Below are 18,047 nucleotides of genomic sequence, written 5' to 3' on the forward strand. Positions count from 1 at the left end.
CTGGCCTTTCCCATATGCTGGATGCCACACCACCCGCAGGGTCCTTGCACAGGCCAGCAGGTGCCTGGCCTGCTGCCCTGCTGGGTCCCTCACAGGTTGGTGAACAAGCCTGTGGACATCACTAGAGCCTTGTAGTGGTGCCATCACCCCCTTAGGGATCCCAGCTCGGAAAGGTGGGATCTGTTGTACCCACACTGCTGGGGGCCGTGGGGGCCTTTCCTCCTTGCATCGGATCATCTCAACCTCTCAGACGGTGGCTCTAGCCCCCTTGCGGGCATAACAGTGCGACATATTGAGGACGGGAAGGGTTCCCTCAGGATTTGGCAGCACTTGCTTGATTGTGACATACCAGTTCGTCAGCAGATCGTACACCTTGGTCTCTCCTTATTAACATAATGGTTAAGTAGATTTCCTTAAAAAGAACTGAAGCGATCGCCATGGTTTTAGAAGAATTTTCATTTGGAGAGACATCAGTTACTTGGTGTAACTTCTTATCATCGGCCTGATGTTTATGAAGACTAGGTGTTAGAATAAAGAAACTGAGGGCATCTTTAAAACTTGTGAGTTTATGAATGTAAATGAGCAAGGACTCGGGGTTTCTGTGTGTTGTGGAGGTTTGGTCCCAGCAGGGGGCTGTTAATGGTCATAGTTAGTAAAATCCGCCCACCCAGATTTTAGACCTCGTTGAACGAGGGGAACGAGCCATTGCTCTTGTACTCACTTTCGGGTGTTTGTTTTGTGTTTGATATACAAGCAAGGGGTCCTAAAATGTAGTGTTCTCCCTGTTTGCTGCTGCTTTTAAACCTCCAGTGTCTCTTGGAAACCCACGCGGAATGCATCTCCCACCCTTGCAGCTGCTTTTTGGTGGTGACGAGAATCTCAATATCTTTCGCAGGCAGGCATCTTTCTCCTTCTGAAATGACCCAGAGTCCCTGATCCCAAGCCTTTCAGCCCTGGATCACCCCTCATCTCAAGCAAATAAAAGGCTGGGTAGGCCCTTCAGGGGTTTGCCCTGCAATTTTAGGATCTCCCTTTCCGAGAAGATGGTGGGCTTTTTTCCGTGAGGCTTGGCATCGGTGATCCTCCTAAGAAGACCTGACTGTCCTGACGCTTCTTGAGTTCCACCGAGGTCACCCCCCAGCCTCAGCCGGAGGGAGCGGTGTCCACGGCCGGCTCCCACGGGCAGGGAACATAAAGAATACCCCCCACCTTTTTTCTTTTTTCTACAAACAAAGAGCCTGCTTCCCCTCGGTCATTACGCAAGTAGGTCCTAGAACTCTGCTCCCGTCTGCGACACCACCACGACCGTGGTTCCAAGTCGTACAGTTTGCGCCAAAGAGGGACAGTGGGACCCTCCCCTTTGCTATGTGTACCTCGATTTGTTAAACACAGATGAGATGGTGTCAACTGATGATAGTGGGAATCAATTTGGGAGCAGAAAGGGGCCAGATTTGTGAGTGGAGACTGATACGAGGTAAAGGCAGAGGGTGGCTTTTGGAGCGGGCCCTGCCCGGGGAGCCCGGGGCCGGCGTGGAGGACGCGGGGTGCTGGCCATCCCCGCGAGAACGAAGCTCACGGCTCCGCTCTGAGGAGGGCCTGTCCCTGTCATCAGGAAGAGGGGTATGCTAATTAAGTCCTCATAAATAGCTTGCTCCCTGGGAGAGCCAAGGAGGAAAATGTCACATTTCATACATTCTTGCTTCAGAAGAGATACTGAGGAGAAGGGGACGAGGCTCCGAGAGTGAGCGGTCGCTGCCACGAGGTCCTGACCGGACTCTGCCTGGTGGCCTGGTGAGCCCGAATTCACTGTCCGTGTGGGCGGGTGCCACAGCCAGGGGGGCCCCACGGAGGGGCCAGCCACAGAGGGGCCAGCTAGAGACCCCCACCCCGCTACACACACACACACCCCCAGCCCCCAGAAATACCCAGACATGGGAGTCCATTGCCCTTTTTCTTCATTTTCTTTAAATAATAGGACGCAGACTATTGGTGTAAGCCGATGCCTGATCGTTCCTCTGATTGCATAATCGAGATTCTGCTTATCAATTTTTCAGGATGCCATCTAATTATACAAATTAAAATTCAAAGGAAAGCAGAAAGAATGATTAAGCCTCACTTGGGGAATTGGAGGAGGAGGGTGTGAAAGCCAGCTTGCCGAGGATGATAATGCTGTCATTTTTCATCTCTGAGGCACTTCACAAATATTAACTAATTAATTCTCTCACCCCTCGGCTAACACGAGGTTCTGACTTCACGCCAGCGTGGAGGAGAGGGGCCACGCTGCCGCTCAATGATCAGAACGCGGGACCCAAGCAGATGGAAATTGCCGGGCCGAGCTCTGGGGCCCAGGGCCGCCCCATGGCCGTCTCATGAGCGCCAGCGCTCGCGTGCAAGGGAGAGGCCTTGCGGCCCCTCTGTCTGGGACTCTTTTCTCCAGTTTGCTCAAGTTAGGAACCCCTTCGGTCCTTTGTGGTGTCGTCTTTACTAAAGCCCAGCAAAAGCAAAACCAGAGTTTTTCTGTAATGTGTCCATCACATCTGCACCAGGGACCTCCCAAGTGTTGACCTGCTTGCTTTCGGATGACCTTCATGTCCCCAGTCTGCTGTGGCCAGTTCAGGTTTGGGGAACTCCCCAGGTTTGGAAAGGGCTTCGTATCTCTGGAATGTTGCATTAATTATTTATGTGATTGGAAATCGTGCTTTTTCCTTAGCTCTTAAAAAAAAAATCGTGTAATTACTGCCATAAATCTTTGGGGTGTGCCTCATTGCTGGGAAATTAGCCATTAACTACCAGGAAGTCTGGCTTCTCCTAGTCAGACCTGTGTTCTGACCTTTGATAAAGTAACTCCCAGCGTTTTACATAATTGATGACCATACATCATAATCCTCCTTATTATTAACCCTGGAGCCTCACTTTTGTCTCCTGTCCCCCCTCATTTGCTGGGTAACTAAGGACAACTTTTTCGTGCGTGTGCGTGTTGTTAAAATAATACCACAGCAATGAGTCAAAAGCCCGGACATTGTGGGGGGCAGACAGTGACTTGTGGCCTCGACTGGTACGTAGAATGAGCAGAAAGTGAGGGTCAGAGCCTTCCAGAACACAACAGCTGCCTCCACAAACGAGCTGGGCAGCAGCTCCCCGTTCCTCAGGTGGCACGTGGCTTTCCCTCTGGAGCGTCCCGCAGCCCTCTACCCGATTGGGAGCCACCCCTCTTCTGCCTCGTTTCTGCCTGAAACGCTGTGGGTGCGCTTGGACGGGCGTGGACCCGGTCGCTGCTCCCCAGTATCAAGGCCAGCAGCCTGGACCCTGCCGTCACGATGCCATCTGTGGCTCCCTCCACATGCCGCGGAGGCCCGGGAAGATGGCCCTGGACACGCTTTGCCTAGGTGGTCAGGTGGCGCGTGGCTTCCTGCCCCGTTCTCTCACAGTGGGGTCAGGAACAAGTGCGCGGAGCAGCGGCTCTGGGGGGGGAGTTTTGTAAACTGCCTGGTAGAAGGCCTTGAGAGAGCTTGTTCCGAAGCCCTGGGCTGGGTGCCTGTCTCAGTGCCAGTGGGCCTGGGACCTACTCCCCTGATGGTCCCGGTTGGTCCGGAGTCTGCCCCGCTTGAGGCTCTGGCCCTCTGTGTTCAGCGCTGGCCCCGCAGCGTGGTCTCCAGTGTTGGAGTACAAATTATTAACGGTTCAGGTTGTCGGCAATTGGTGTGGACAGCCCTGAAGTTCAGAGCAAGAGCTCTAGATGCTGCCGTTTACTGCTTGCAGAAACAAACAATTGTCTTGTGCGTCCGCTCCCTTCCTGTCCGAGACGAGGACGGGAGACGGGAACAGTGGACTCGAACAATCTCCGTCTCCCGTGTTGGAGGGAGGAGAGCGAGCGCTGGCGACAGGTCCCCTTGTAGGAAGTGGCAGTAAAGTCCTGAATGACCTGTTGTCCTTGCCCCCAGGGTGTCCAGAGAGTAAGGATTCTTTTCTCCTTGTTTCAGGGTTCATAGTGGCGTAATGCCCACAGACTCCTGCGCGTTCCCCTAAGTTCTTAGAGGACCGCTTTGCCTTTTGAATCAGAGAGTTGCAAAGTTCGATAAAGAATGGCCCTTGTGGATAAGCACAAAGTCAAGCGACAGCGATTGGACAGAATTTGTGAAGGTAAGAGCCAGCGTGATTGGCGGTTTGTAACCAAAGGTGCGTAGTCCCGCCCTGGAACCCTCGCCCCACTCACTGCTGACCCGTGGGGGCCTGGCTCCCAGTTCAGACTGAAACCCACTGCAGCCAGAAACCCCCGGCCTGAGCACCCCCCTGCGCAGGTCCTGGGCCGCGTAGTCAGCAGACCTGACCTGCGTGCAGGGGTGCCCGGCTTCCGGGGGGAGGGGTGGGGCTAGGAGGACAGCTGGGGAGGGAGTGGCCCTCGGTCTGTTTCTTGTGCACACCCTAAGGTCCCCTTGCAGATGGGAGGACACTGTAACAGGGCCATCTTTTTTCACTTTCTGAGGTTTCCGGACTTTTATCTGTTTCCGATTAAGATATTTACAGTGATGAATTCCAAGATATTCCTGAAGAGCCCGGTGCTACCCCTCATTATGTGTTCACATCCCTGGTATCTTTGAAAATGTCTGGAAGTGTTTTATTCATGAAAGGAAAAATAAACATAATTAAAATCTAATGGAGACCTGGGGACAAACCTCTGAGATGTTGATTAAACACCATCCCCTCCTAATTAGGGAGCAGTAAGAAATCCAGAGCACACGGCCCCGGGCGTCGGGTTGACCGATCCTGGCAGCCACGGCCACGCTGCCCACTGGGTCGGCCCGGCCTGGTGACCAGTGACTCGGCTGCAGGGTCTGTGACAGGGGCCACGGAGGGGAGCCCGCCAGGCAGGGTGGGCTCCGCAGCTCCCCCACCCCCGCCCCGCATGCGCTCGCACACTGCACAGCCCACAGCTGCCCACACGGAATGGTTTGTCCAAGAAGCAGGTGTGGCTCCAGCCACACGCGGTGGAGGCATCAAAGACATGTTGTAGTGTGTGACTGTGTGCCCGGCAAGAGCCCCGAGACCCCAGAGCAAAGCTGTGCTCACTGGCCCCCTACAGCCCTGGGCTCCTGCTGCCGTGTGGGGGTTTGGGATTTAAAGGTCTTGATAAACATGACAAAATTTTGAAACCTGCAGAAAGATCGATGGACTACAGTGGACGCTGAGACTCCCTGTAACTGTATGCACCAGTTGAGAGCATGTGCTGTCCCGTGCTTTCCTATAGATGTACAGATAGCGGGGGGTGTGCGTGTGTGTGTGTGTGTGTGTGTGTGTGTGTGTGTGGACTTTCCAGAACGATGGAAAGAAAGTTGTAGATGCAGCAGTTCACTCTTAAGGACCTGTGGTGTGTGTCCCCTTTTAGCACCTCTCCTGATGTAAACACAGCACCATGATGCCCCCGCCCAGGGGTCTGAACCTCACTGCGGCCTTCTCTCACACAGACCCCTTCTCTCACACAGACCGCCTGTTCTCATCGTCCCCGCCCATCTGTTTCCAGCTGCTTGGTTTGTGCGGAAACTCACCAAGGGACACATTTAGTTGTCATGTCTCCTTGGTCCCCTTCGTCTAAACGTTTTTTCTTGGCCCTTTTGACTTTCAGAAGCACTGATGCTCTTTGAAGAGCCCAGGCCAACTGGTTGGTCGTGTCCCCCCTTCTAGGTTCATCCGATCGTGTGGGGATTTATTAAATTTATTTTTGATCTCCAATGGAAAGGTGCTTCGTTTTAGGCTACTGGGGCCCCTGTTCGGGGAAAACTTAGTGAATCAGCTCTCCAAGGCTCACGTGTGGAATCCCTGGGGTGCTGATTCCACGCCCCACCCCCATCCCAGGATTTATCTAGACGTACCCCATCGGGGACGAGAATGGGATTGGAGAGCCTGTGGCCTTCCCCTCAGTATTGTTAGAGCTGTCAGCAAGGGCAAACCCACTGACTGCTCTTTCGGACCCCCCCCTCCTGAGCGTGGCCCACCAACCTCCCACCCACTTCTCATCACCGAAATTGCAGTATCTGCTTCATGAACGGCATTCCTGAGCTGGTGGCAGCTACAGTTTTTAAAGTTTCTCAGTAGGCGCTATCAGGACAGACTTGGGAAATTCAGTCACTCGGGTGTCACTTGTAATCCACGATCCCAAACATTTGCTTGCTGTCCCGTCCCGTATAACAGCTGTTGTAAGGAGCTTTGTTGGTGACCCTCGTGTTCAGACACCGACCGAGCATCTTTTTCGGGCTGGGACAGGTGGCGACCAGTGAGGCACAGAGCAGTTGGTCTGTGTGCCCGGGAACCCAGGCAGTCTGCTCTTCCTTATGTGGCCTTTCTCTCAGATCAGTCCCGTGGATTCGGTTCTTTCTCCCTCCTGAAGGTCTCGTGCGTCTGCACCCCTGGCTTCGGACTGCCCCCGGTGTCTGTTCTGTAAAGCTGAACTTTAACATCCTTCTAGAAAGTCCAGGGAGCTCCGCAAACTATTGTCTCCTTCCCTCTGCCAATGCCCACCCCCTGCCCCGGACTTCCTGTAGCTCATTATTTTTAGATTTTTATGATTAAAAGCATGAAAGCTGCCTTGCTCTATTGTAACGCTCTGGGCGCATAGGAGCTTTGTCATCTTGGCTGTGGGAACAAATCTGCAGAATTCTGTCCTCCCACCCACCTGAAGACCCCAGTGCGCAAACCCCGGCTGTGGGATCCCATGCCAGACAGGCCCTCCTGGGTCCCACTCCTTCCCCCTCCCCTGTGTAATGAACACTTTTGCTCCAGCCTAGCCAGTCTGGCGCAATCCGATATCATCCCTGCATGGATGCTGCTTCCAGAACTCCTACCTGCCTTCCAAGGCCCAGCCTCTTCCTCCTAGAAACATCAGGGTCTCTTCCTGAACCCCAGCCCGCTGTGGCCACTCCTAGCCACTCTCCCCTTTGTGGCTCTGAGTTGCAGTCAGGGGAAGGCAGGGTGTAGAGGGCAGAATCTGCTGCACCTTCGCATCCCCTCCCCCCACCCCTGCCACGCGTCTGTCGTGATTTAAGCACAGGACAGAGGAGAGCTTTGCTTCTCACCAGCCAGTCCTTGGGACTTCATCCAAATCAGTTGGAATAATGGTCTTTCAAGCTGACTTAAAAGCCAGATTTTAATTTTTCTTTTTAAAGCGACCGCTCTATTTTGATATTTATAATTTGTTCTCCGCTCTTTCTGATGCCTGATATCAAACAGACCTAGGGTGCTATTGTGTAAGAATTATTATGGAGCAGGGTCTGATAACAGGCACTGGTCAGGGCCAGGCTGCCGTCTCCTCTTTTTGGGGCGTAATTTAGGTCTTCGTTTCCCACTCTGTTGAGTTTGCTGGCATAATATATTGCATTCGCGAATTGCACCGTCAGAGTTTCACTCTGTTAACTACATCATGGCAGAGCTGGTGTGATTTGCCCCAAATATCTTTTGGTCAGAGAAGAGGGCTTACTATCATTCAGTATTGCAAAAGTAGCCCAGAAAAGCATTTTCTGGAAAGCATTTTCTGGGTTTGTAGGAGGGTAATATACCAGAATGGCTTTGCTGATGACTTTTTGTTAGAACATTTTATTGTGGGTTATGGTAGAATAAATCACTAAACACCATCCTTTCCTGTGGCTATGGAGAATGTAATTTGGAAAAAGTAGGTATTTCATTTTACTTTATTTTGTTGGAGCGGCTTACACATGTGGAAAAATGGTCTTGGTGACTGTGTCAGTTGAGCTGTGATTAGTGCCCCCTTTAGAACATAACTCAGGAGAGGACTCTCCCTCTGCCGGAGAAAAATGAGTGATGTGAACCTCCTTTTAAATAAACAGTCCTGTGCGATGTGTCTTGCGTCTAGGGTGTTTTCATGAGCACGGAGGTAAAAGGAGGTGAGAAGGGGCTGGTTAAATGGACGTGGGGAAAATAGAGACCAACTGATACCTGTTGAACACATGAGTAGTTATAAATTCTGGGAATCTTTCTATGTCAATTTCATCACCAAGGAGGACAAGAGGAGTCAGAAAATGTTGCAGGGATGAGGTAAAAGAAGCCCTTGCTCTGGTGGTGGTCTGCTCTTCTCAGTGGGATGAGCCTGTCACCATGAGAGTACATCCCAGCACAACATTCCCCTGAGAAAGTTTATTCGTGGTCCTGGAATGTTCTAGAAGCAAAGATGTCTCCGAGCCTCCAGGTTTTCCAGATGGCTGAGGTGATGGAGGCACTGGGGATGACTGGGGGATCTTCCTTCACAGCAGCCTTCGTTGTACAGCTCACACCCCCAGGAGCCCATAGAGCATGACTGGCCAGTATTTCCCCACAGGTAGAGAGGAGTCGACAGACCCAGGCCAGAGTCATTTGTCTTTTATTTTTATGCTCTTTTGTTTTACCTGTTTTGGTCTCGAAAGCACTTCACAGCACTTTGCACAGAAACTGTGCTGAAGCTGGCCATCTCTAGGTAGTCCACAGTCGTTTCTAATAAATATCCTTAAATAGCCCCAAAATGTGGATTTTAAAAGGGGGATTCATAATGTTGCTATACATTATAATTATATGTTTGGCTCAGGCAATTATGCACATTTCCAGTAATTATGTGATTAGCGATAATTACATTAGCTATGTAAATATACAATAGTCAGCTAGACATGACTTTAAACTCCAGGCATAAACGAATCTTCTGCGACAATGTGCTCCATGTAAAGGATCCGTACAGGGAGGGAGTGTGGCCAAGTTGAAGCTTAATGGAAGTTATTTGCAAGGGATAAGAATCCACATTTTCCCTTGTCTGGTCATGGCTGCTCCCCTGGGGTGCCCGCTGTCTGTCGGCTAGGGATTGGGTTCCTAGAATTGCCCACATTCAGTCAGGCCCTCAGTGTCTGCAGGTGAGAATCAGGTGAAGTGTTTTCTCCTCTATTGCTACTCACCTGTAACGTGCAGACGTCAGCTTTTCTCTGCACTTGCCGATTCACTGAATGGGCTCTCGCTGCGGTTGGCAGATCTTTTAACTCCCCGTGTTTCTGCGAGCAGCGTGTCAGGGCCGCCCGTTTCCCACTGGGGTTTGGGGGTATGGCATGTTTAGCCAGTGGCTGCTGCTTCTGCCCTCTCCCCCAGCACAGTGGGTCTTGCCCTGCCTCGGGTTGGCAGCCCCCTGTCTCTGTCCGTGTTTGGGATCAAACCTCCCGGGTGCCCTAGGGCCACTTGTGTCTCCTGACTTGGCTTTATGTGCATTTCATTTGGTCACAGCACCTTTGAGGAAAGGCTGTCTCCTTTCGGGCTCAGTTAGCGCCTCACAGAAGCCCGGGTTCCAATGGACCCAGGCCTAGTCTCCTTCGTCAGAGTGGGTCCGAGGGCGTAGAGCAGTCGTGGCTTTCGCAGAGCCAGAGGCCTGCACGCAAATGTGGAGGATGTTCCTGGGCTTGGGTAGGTCCCAACACAGCTCGACCTAATTATAGGTACTTGGGGTGACTATGGAACCAGAACCCCAGTGTACGCTTGGCTGCCCGTTCTTCGCACTGTGTCTCCTTTTTCAGAAACTATGAGGGTTACACGGAAATGAGGCTCCTGTTTCTGATTGACTTATACCCAGGGCACCAAACCATGGTTTTAGGAACGTCCTAACGTTAATGGGGCTCTTGCTATAACAAACCGAGGCCCAGCTGGGTCCAGGCAAGAGTTGGGTTCAGCTCCACCAGCCAGGCCGTGAGGTCGTGGGAGGAGGGGGGCGCGTTCTGCATATCCACGTGCACCTGGTCAGAGTGATCTCCACTCCTCCCTGTCCCTCTTGCCATGTCCCTTGGTCATCGGAGCGACTGGGCTCCTTTCCCATGCCCTGGTTGGAGAGGTGTGTGTGCCAAGAGGGTCCTTCCCATTTGGACCCTGGAATAGGGGAAACAGATTCTCGAAGCAGGGTGGAGAGTTAGTCTTCTCACCTCCCACAGAAGGTCTTGGCAGCCCGTCTCCTGACGGCCACCGGGGCCCGCGTGCTGACACAGTGCACGGCAGGCTGAGGCAGTGTGGACTATTGCCAGGCAGTGTTGGATAGTGGGGCCCCGGGTCATCGTGCTTCAGAGTGGGTGTGGGTTCAGAGGCCAGGGTGGTCATGGGTAGGGTCCTCCTGGTGACTCTGTACACCTGTCCTTTCCCCATCACCAAGTACGTGCCTTGAGGGCAGGGCCTGGCTGTCCCCATTGAGTCCTGTGCCGTCACACCCATCTGGTCACCTTACAGTCCACGTGCTGAACAGATAAGCATGTGATGGAGGAAAGGACGTGTCGGGAGGGACAGGGCTCTGTCACCTTAAGTGAGGAAACCATGGGCTGCCTCTGCCCAATTGCTGTATTCCCTGGATTATTTCGGTGGTGTTTCCCCCTTAATGGGCGTCGATTTCTTTGGACTTAGGGACAAAGTGACAAAGAGTGAGTGAAAGTAGCTTCCTGGAGGAAGGTTATTTGAGCTGGATCCTTATGAATGGAAATGATTAGGGCATCTCAAAGGTGAGAGGAGGGAATTCGCAAATATTCTGAACCCATTACAGGGGAAGGGACATAAAACACACAGTGTAATGGAGTGAGAGGTGGCAATGTCAGGGTGGGTTGGGGATTACCCGAGATGCTGAGATTTTGCGGGATTTTTGCTGTTACTGGAGGTTTTTACAGAGAGGAGGGAAGGAGGTGGTTTTCGTCTAGCACCTGCCTGCACAGACCTTATGCAGGGAGTTGTCAGCTTTTCCTGGTAGATTTTTGTCCTGTGGCTTTTGCCCAGGCCTGCATAGCAGCCTGGGGTTCCAGCGCACGTTTCCCCCCACCCCAAAACACACCCTAAAAGAGGAATGGACTTTTTGCCCCATCGCGAGTGGGAATCAAAGCTAATTTTCATAACACAGGTGTCATGGTGTTTATAATCTAGTTACGAAACCAAGTCAGGAGCAGCATGCAAGCCTTTGTTTTCACTTTCTAAAATCGCTAAATCCTGAGTTACGTGCTGCCTGGGACTGTTTTGAGGACCGCTGATCTTGGAAGGGTTGGTTTGGTTACAAGGCTCCGTTTCGGGTCCGGGGTGCGCTGATGATCTGAAGCCTCCGTCTTTCTCCTAAGAAATGGGGGGCATGCATCGTGTATCCCGGGATAGTCGGTGCTGTTGTTCCTTTGATGACTAAAACGACGTCGGGACATTCTGATGTTCTCTTCGCGTTCGTGAAAACGTAGATGCAGGCTGCCTTACAGCCCCGCTACAGCGTCCTGTCTGCTGTTTTACCCGCGCACGTGGGTCCCCCACCCCCTCGATTTAGATGCGCCAAGTAAGTTCTTTTGATCAGGGCACCGGGGGAACAGAAGGACAGAAAACTTTAAAGGCAGGAAGCTGTTTTTAAACATAAATTCTGAAACACTTGACAGAAACAACCAACCAACACAGCTTGTACACATTGAAAAGTAGGAAGCAGGATGTCCTAGGCCTATTTTTGGCACTGTTTCTGCCGGAAAACAGCGCGTAACCCACTAACCTCCGCAGTGTCCCCCGGGAGATGCCGACTGTGGAAGGCCGAGGTGCGGGTGCTGCCGGGCTCCATCCCGGGGTCCAGCGGGCACAGGAAACATCTCAGGGGCTCTCATTTCCACCTTAGCTCGTGGAGCTGCAGTGGCCTCGTGGCCTCGAGGACTAGATAGAGGAGGACTGAGACATTGAAGTCCGGCCAGAAATGCTCCAGAGCTGGGCCTGGCCGCCTCCCGAGAAGGAGCGAGCTTTGGCCACCGGGCAGGCCGGAAACAGCACAGCTGTCAAGGGACCGGCAGTCAGACCCAGTGCCCTTCATGTGAGTCCAGACTTTAGATTGACCAACTCCACCCCGCGCTTGATGTATACGGAATTCATTTACGAACGAACGTGAGGCGTAGACCCCAGAGCACAGTCTAGCCTTCTGTTTCCCGTTCTTTTCAAGCAGTATCCTAGGTCACCGTCGTGGTTGGAACATGAAATGCTTGTGGGTGGCTTGCCCAAAGACCGCTCCGTGGAAGGGCTGGCTGGCAGGTTGTCCGTCCCCTCCTTGATTTTCTTCCCTGCTCTTCTGGAACCTTCTAGATCCTCTCTCAGCATTTTCTGGTCTGCATCATGTTGCACTGGGAAGTGAACAATTGGCTCGGGGAGGGTGCTGCTTATGGCCCTGGGGGTTGCTATCCAGGTTATTCCATATGGTCAGCTCTCACTTGGGTTCATTTTGTTGGCAAGGGAATTTGGCTTGTGTGTCTCTCAATTTTCAGAAGATGGTTTTTTTACTCGATGCAATTTCCTGTAGTGAAACTCTTTACAGGAGTAAAGAGTTAAGTCTGTGAGACTCGTTGCTCTTTCAGAAATTGGTCCCATCTTGCTTTATTTAGTCAACATGAGATTTTTCTGAAAAGCGGCTCTCTCTAAAAGACTGCAGTGTGCTTTAAGAAAAAAAAAATCTGCCAGAGTGTTTAGGAAAGTGTGAGTCCAGTTACAGGTGTTTTTACCTAACACAGGAAAACATCTGTCATAATATTTGGCGGCTTGCGGAGCCGGGGCTGCGTGAGTTTGGGTAGCTTCCAAGCAGAATGGGTTGGGTGATGGAAGGGAGACCCGGGCCGCCTCTTTCCGGTGCAGCAGGTAGCGCCCACCCTGCTGCTTCTCCCCCGACTGCTGCCCACCTCTGGCATTACACCTTCCATTCCTTCTCAGAAACCCATTCATGGTTTCCTAGGAGCTATTGGGTACACGTTCTTCTAGACCGTACTGTTTCCACTGGTGAACTTGAACCGTGAACTTGATGTGCGTAAGCCGGGTGAGTCCCCAGAGCTTCCCCACTACAGAGAGATTCTGCGAAGGCAACTCTCGGAGCCCACGCACCCGCCTCTGAGGGGGTGTGTCTGCATTGTGAGTGGGGGGCCCCTGAGCCCTAGAGCCACGCGATGTTATGTTTTCTTTATTACAAGATGGGAAGAAAGGGAAATGGCTGGATGGGCCAATCTGAGGCCTCAGGCAGTTTCCATCATCAGCTATCAGCGGGGGGTCCCCGGCTCCAGCAGCAGCACCGTGCACCCCACTTTGAGGGCTGGCAGAGTCCAAGTTCAGGAGTTACTTTCTAATACTCAAGTACTTAATTTTATAGGTGACCTCATCAAAACTTGGGAGTTTGGGAAAATCTTAAGCAAATAATAGGATTACTGTGTTAAAGAGGTTTCCTTTCCCAGCACCAGAGCAGAGCTACCCAGGGTCAGTGCAGGGATTCTGGAAAGTGGAGCATTAGCTTTGGAGTTTGACCTGCGTCCCACACGCTATGGCCCTGGGCTGGGCACCCAGGCTCCATCTCCAGCATCTGGGATGGGACATAATCATACCTGCTTATAGAGTCGCTTATGGGCAGAGCACCTAGAACGGGGCCCGCCTGGTATAGACATTCACACAGATGCGGACATCCTCTAATAAGGAAACTGTAAGAAAAACAAGATACCAAAGATGCCTGGTTTCTGGTCCCTTCTGGAGGATAAGGACTGTGGTTGTCCGTCCTGCCCAGCCAGCCACGTTCTCTAGCCAGTGATGGAGGAGGAGGTGACAATGGGGTGCAATCCCCACAGAGAGGCCTAAAAGGTCCCCTCTGGCCCAAAAACCCAAGACTGGAAGGGGAAGAGGTGATGAGTTAGATACGGGTGGAGGCTTCCGGAGAATATCCATTGGTCAGTGTCTTTTCTCTGGCTGAGGTGTGTCTCACCTGACCCACAGGCTGTGTCCGTGCCAGCCTGTCTCCTGTGCTCCTTCTGAGAAGGGTCCCCAGGGAGACGCCCCATCCTCCCCGGCCCTCTCCTTTGCAGAGGGGAGGAAGAGCTGAGCGGCGCCCGGAGGAGGGGACAATGTGCACGAAGTGCGCCAGCCCAGCCGCACCGGGAAGTGATCTGCTGTAACCAGATAGCGCTGTTTCCATTTGGTTTGGGGCTCTGTAACGTCCTCCTGTCCGTTCTGATGGATCTTCTAAGTAAACACATCCTCTGGCTGCTGGTGAGACGTGTAAATGCTGTCTCGGTGTGGCCAGGCCTGTTTCCTCCGTCCCCTGCCCAGCCAGGCCTTTCAGCCCGTGGTGGCAGTTGTGCCAACAGAGGAATTCCAGAAATTGGCGCCAGCAGCCTTCTTTTCTACGTGGAAACCCAACGTTTGGCAGTGTGGCTTGTTAATTTTTTTTTTTCTTCCCATGCATCCCAGGACATGGAGGGGATTGGAGGAGGATTTGGGTCTCCTCTCCGCCTGCCAGGGAATTTTTCCAGATAACTCGAGCTTTGTTGGTATTTTGGGGTCAGAAATGGGGGCCGTGGTGTTGGGGTCACAGCCTGGGGTCCTGGGCTGCATCCCCACCAGTTCCTCAACAGTCGGTGGGTGGCCAGAGGGCTCCAGCTTTGGGGGAGTGAGTAGTGCTGGTTTAAACAGAGCCTGTCCCAGAGTTCAGTGTGTGTGTTCATCGGGGAGGGGGGGGGCGCTGCCCCCGACACCGTCTTGCATTACCATGTCCCTGCAGTTCCTGGAAAGGGATTTGTACCTACTTTACTCTCTCACTGTAAATTTTCAGTACTCATGCAAAAAAAAAAAAATTTTTTTTAACAACTGGGATTTTTAAGTGAAAGGTTCTAATTGAATCTGACACCGAGAGAGATTGTGGGTGAAGACACCACTCTTCGGTTTCACGGCTGCAGATGGGTGCGTGATCCCAGTTGTAAATGTTCTCACTGGACACCACAGTCGCGCGCTTTTGTTCTTGTGGTGAGTTCTGCGCCTCGGGACCCCCAGGCTTGGGGGAGCAGAACCTGAAGCTTTGCAGTGTTGCTTCTCTCGGACCCTTCGGTGTTTATTAGGAAATGTTTCAGTGCTCCTAGTTGGGGTGTTCCTTTATCTAAATTCAATAACTGCTGTTGTTTGCGCTACTGTACCCAAAGCCCCTAGTGAGGGATGTAAAAATCTTAGTCCATAGGAATACTGGAAAACCGTCTGCAAAATGTAGGCCAGCCCCAGCCTGCGGGAACGAGGCAGCCTCGGTTGCAGCCGCTTCCCGGTTTTGCTCCGTGATGTCGGGGTTTAGTCAGTGACCTCCGTGGCAGTCTTAAAATGGCAAATTCTAGATTACACACAGAGGTGGGTTTTTTTTGTCTGTTTATCCCTGGCAGCATGAAGGGATCTGTGTTTTACGATAATAAAGTAAAGAATCCATTTGGACTTGAGCGATGTAACTCATTTGATGGGTAACCAGAGTCGGAGCCAGATTTCAATATTGGCGGAGCACGGGGCTGCAGACCTGGCCCATTTCTCAGGGTACCTCGTGTTCTAGAATTGTGCGTGATTCCCCCCCACTCCTTTGTATCCCGCCTGCCTGTTCACATTTAATTTGTTCTTAGCCGTGTGCAATGGATTAACGTTTCATCAGGGTGGGTTAAGATTGAATTGACATTAAAGCGGTCTTTTCCTATTTTCCTTCTGTCACTTTTAGGCGATTGTGGGCAGGGGTGGGGGGAGGCATCGACAGGAGGGGGAGGCAGTGCTCATCCCAAAAGTACCCTGGTGAGGACCAGGAGATAAGCCAGAGCGTCAGTGTGAAAGTAATTGCCAGTTGCAGGTCGGGAGGCCTGGCTGGAGCCCTCAGCCGTGTTCCTCCATCTAACGAGATGTCACATGGAACAAAAGCTTTAGGGGTTTTATTTAGCTCCTAATCCCCACGCTGAGAGAGCCGAGGTCCATGTGAGCTCACCCCCCAGGAGGAAGGGGGGCCGGCAAGCCTGGCACAGCCTCCTTTCTGGGACTGGTGCGGCCGTTGGGGAGTGAGGCGAAGTGACCGTGAGTGTTGTGTTTTGTCTACTAATGTTTCGGAGGATTAATAATTCAGGCCATCCTTTGAAATAGAAAACCCCCTGTTGGTCTTTCCTGCCGTCTAGAACGCAGCGGGTCTGTTGTGATGTGTGTAACTGAAGATTTATAGAGACCGGCGTCCTCCCTGGACTCGGCCGCCGTGCCTCCTGCCCGATGCCGGTCCCCAGCCGCCCGGTCCATATTGGCCGTTCCCAGAGCTGGGATGCGACCGGCTGGTACGAGGGCCCCTGGGAGGTGGCCGAGGCTCCCGCGAGGAGCAGCTCTGTGGTGGACGGTGGCGCCCCGGGACTGTGGTACGAGCCGCAGGGCGCCGCCGAGCCCTACCTCTACCGGGAGGCCTTCTTCAACTCTGTGGCTGGAAGGAAGAGCCCGCTCGCCGACTTCACCTTTTACGACAGCAGACAGGCGCTGATGTCTGGCCGAGGTGCCCTGCTGCCGCGGGATTACTACGGGGACGCGGCGGGAGCCGCTGGGGCGCCCAAGGAGGCCCGTCACCCCCGCGACCCGGGACTCAGCCGCTCGCTGCCTGGTTACGGCGTGCCGGGCAGCAGGATGTCGTGGGATCAGGTGCCAGGCCGGGTCCCTGCGCTGCAGGAGACCGGGCACCTGTACCGGGATCCCGCAGCTAAAGGGATGGCTCAGGGGCAGCGGACGCAGAGCCGGGCCCCATCACCCATGCGGTGCGCAGGGGAGCTGGCCGAGGGCAGGTACGCCACTGAGGCCCCCGCCTACCCTGCCAGCCAGCTCTACAACGACATGGGTGAGAGGCCCGTGGATTCTGCCCCTGCCAGGCCGGCAGCCCCCACCTGCCTGGTGGTGGACCCCACCGCAGCCAGCGTCTCTGACGGCGGCACGGGGGTGGCCCCTGGAGCCTTGAACCGCGGCTACGGGCCTGCCCGGGGCAGTGTCTCCTCTAGGATGGCTGATGAGAATTACGAGGCGGACCTGTCCTCTTTCCAGGGGCTCGGGGGCAGGAGGAGCACGCTGCCTGAGTTCCTGGCCCTCCTGCGGGCTGAGGGGGTGGCGGAGGCCACGCTGGTGGCCCTACTGCAGCAGGGCTTCGACTCTCCAGCCGTCCTGGCCACCATGGAAGATGCAGACATCAAGTGCGTCGCGCCCAACCTGGGCCAGGCCCGCGTGCTGAGCCGCCTGGCTGGCACCTGCAGGACTGAGATGCAGCTGCGCAGGCAGGGCCGGGGGGGCCCCTCGCCCCGGGTGCGCTCCAGCAGCTTCAGCCATCGCAGCGAGCTCCACGGTGACTTGTCTTCACTGGGTGCCTCGGCCTTGCAGCCCCAGCCCGTGGGGCCCCTGCAGGCGGCATCCCTCCACGCGGGAGACCTGGCTCGCCGCCCCTCCAGCGCACCATCCCAGCACCTCCTAGAGACGGCGGCCACCTACTCTGCCCCTGGGGTGGGCGCCCAAGCCCCCCACTTCCCCTCCAACTCTGGGTACAGCTCTCCCACCCCCTGCGCCCTGACAGCACGGCTGGGCCCCACGTACCCCCCACAGGCCGGGGTGGCCTTAACTCACCCGGGCCCCACCACCCCCCTTCACCCGGGCCCCAGAACGGCCTACTCCACAGCATACACAGTGCCCATGGAGCTGCTGAAGCGGGAGCGCAGCGTGGCCGCGTCGCCCTTGCCCAGTCCCCACGGCAGCCCGCAGCTCTTGCGGAAGCCTAGTGTCCCCGCGGAGCCGTCCACACTGCCGCCGGCCAGCCAGAGCCTCCACACGCCTCAACTGCCCTACCAGAAGGTGGCCCGGCGGACGGGGGCCCCCATCATCGTGTCCACCATGCTTGCTCCAGAAACAAGTAATGACCCTTCCCTGCCCTTCCTCGCTTGGGACATTGAGGGGACGGTGCGGGCAGAGCTTTGAGCACAGGACAGTGGGTCTTCACACTTTCGTTGCTCTCTTGCCGTGCCTGGAGAGCCCAGACCCACGCCCTGATGCGTGCACGCGCTCCCACGCGGCCAGCTAGCCAACTGATACGGGTTCTCCTGGGGGAGACAGATTCGCCGTTCAGGCTGACCTGCTGGGACAGCAGCATGGCCTTCCCTTTCTCTGGTTCGGCTCCAGCTGATAAGTGACTCTCCCTTTATGCAACACAAATGTGTTTCTGGGGGAAACCCAGAAATCATTCAGAACAGAATGAAACCGTCAGCTCACTGAGGGTCTTGTTTTCTCCA

The 18,047-nt window shown here is 54.1% G+C and overlaps 1 protein-coding gene across 7 annotated transcripts in view; it reads left to right on the forward strand.

Moving 5' to 3' along the window:
- Window positions 1–18,047, forward strand: part of CTBP2 (C-terminal binding protein 2) — a 158,929-nt gene that overhangs the window by 105,231 nt on the left and 35,651 nt on the right. For 6 of the 7 annotated variants that reach the window (XM_087862585.1, XM_087862582.1, XM_087862580.1 and 3 more), the window contains one exon: window positions 3,981–4,140. In XM_087862585.1, coding sequence (XP_087718711.1) covers window positions 4,083–4,140 — 58 coding nt within the window. In that variant the 5' untranslated portion in view covers window positions 3,981–4,082. Of the gene's footprint in view, window positions 1–3,980; window positions 4,141–15,510; window positions 17,672–18,047 lie in introns of those variants that run through there. The other variant, XM_087862586.1, reaches the window with a different exon arrangement.

The sequence above is a fragment of the Ursus americanus genome, chromosome 6, assembly GCF_024610735.1.
Source record: "Ursus americanus isolate L20-20 chromosome 6, mUrsAme1.1.p, whole genome shotgun sequence".
NCBI classification, from domain to species: domain Eukaryota; kingdom Metazoa; phylum Chordata; class Mammalia; order Carnivora; family Ursidae; genus Ursus; species Ursus americanus.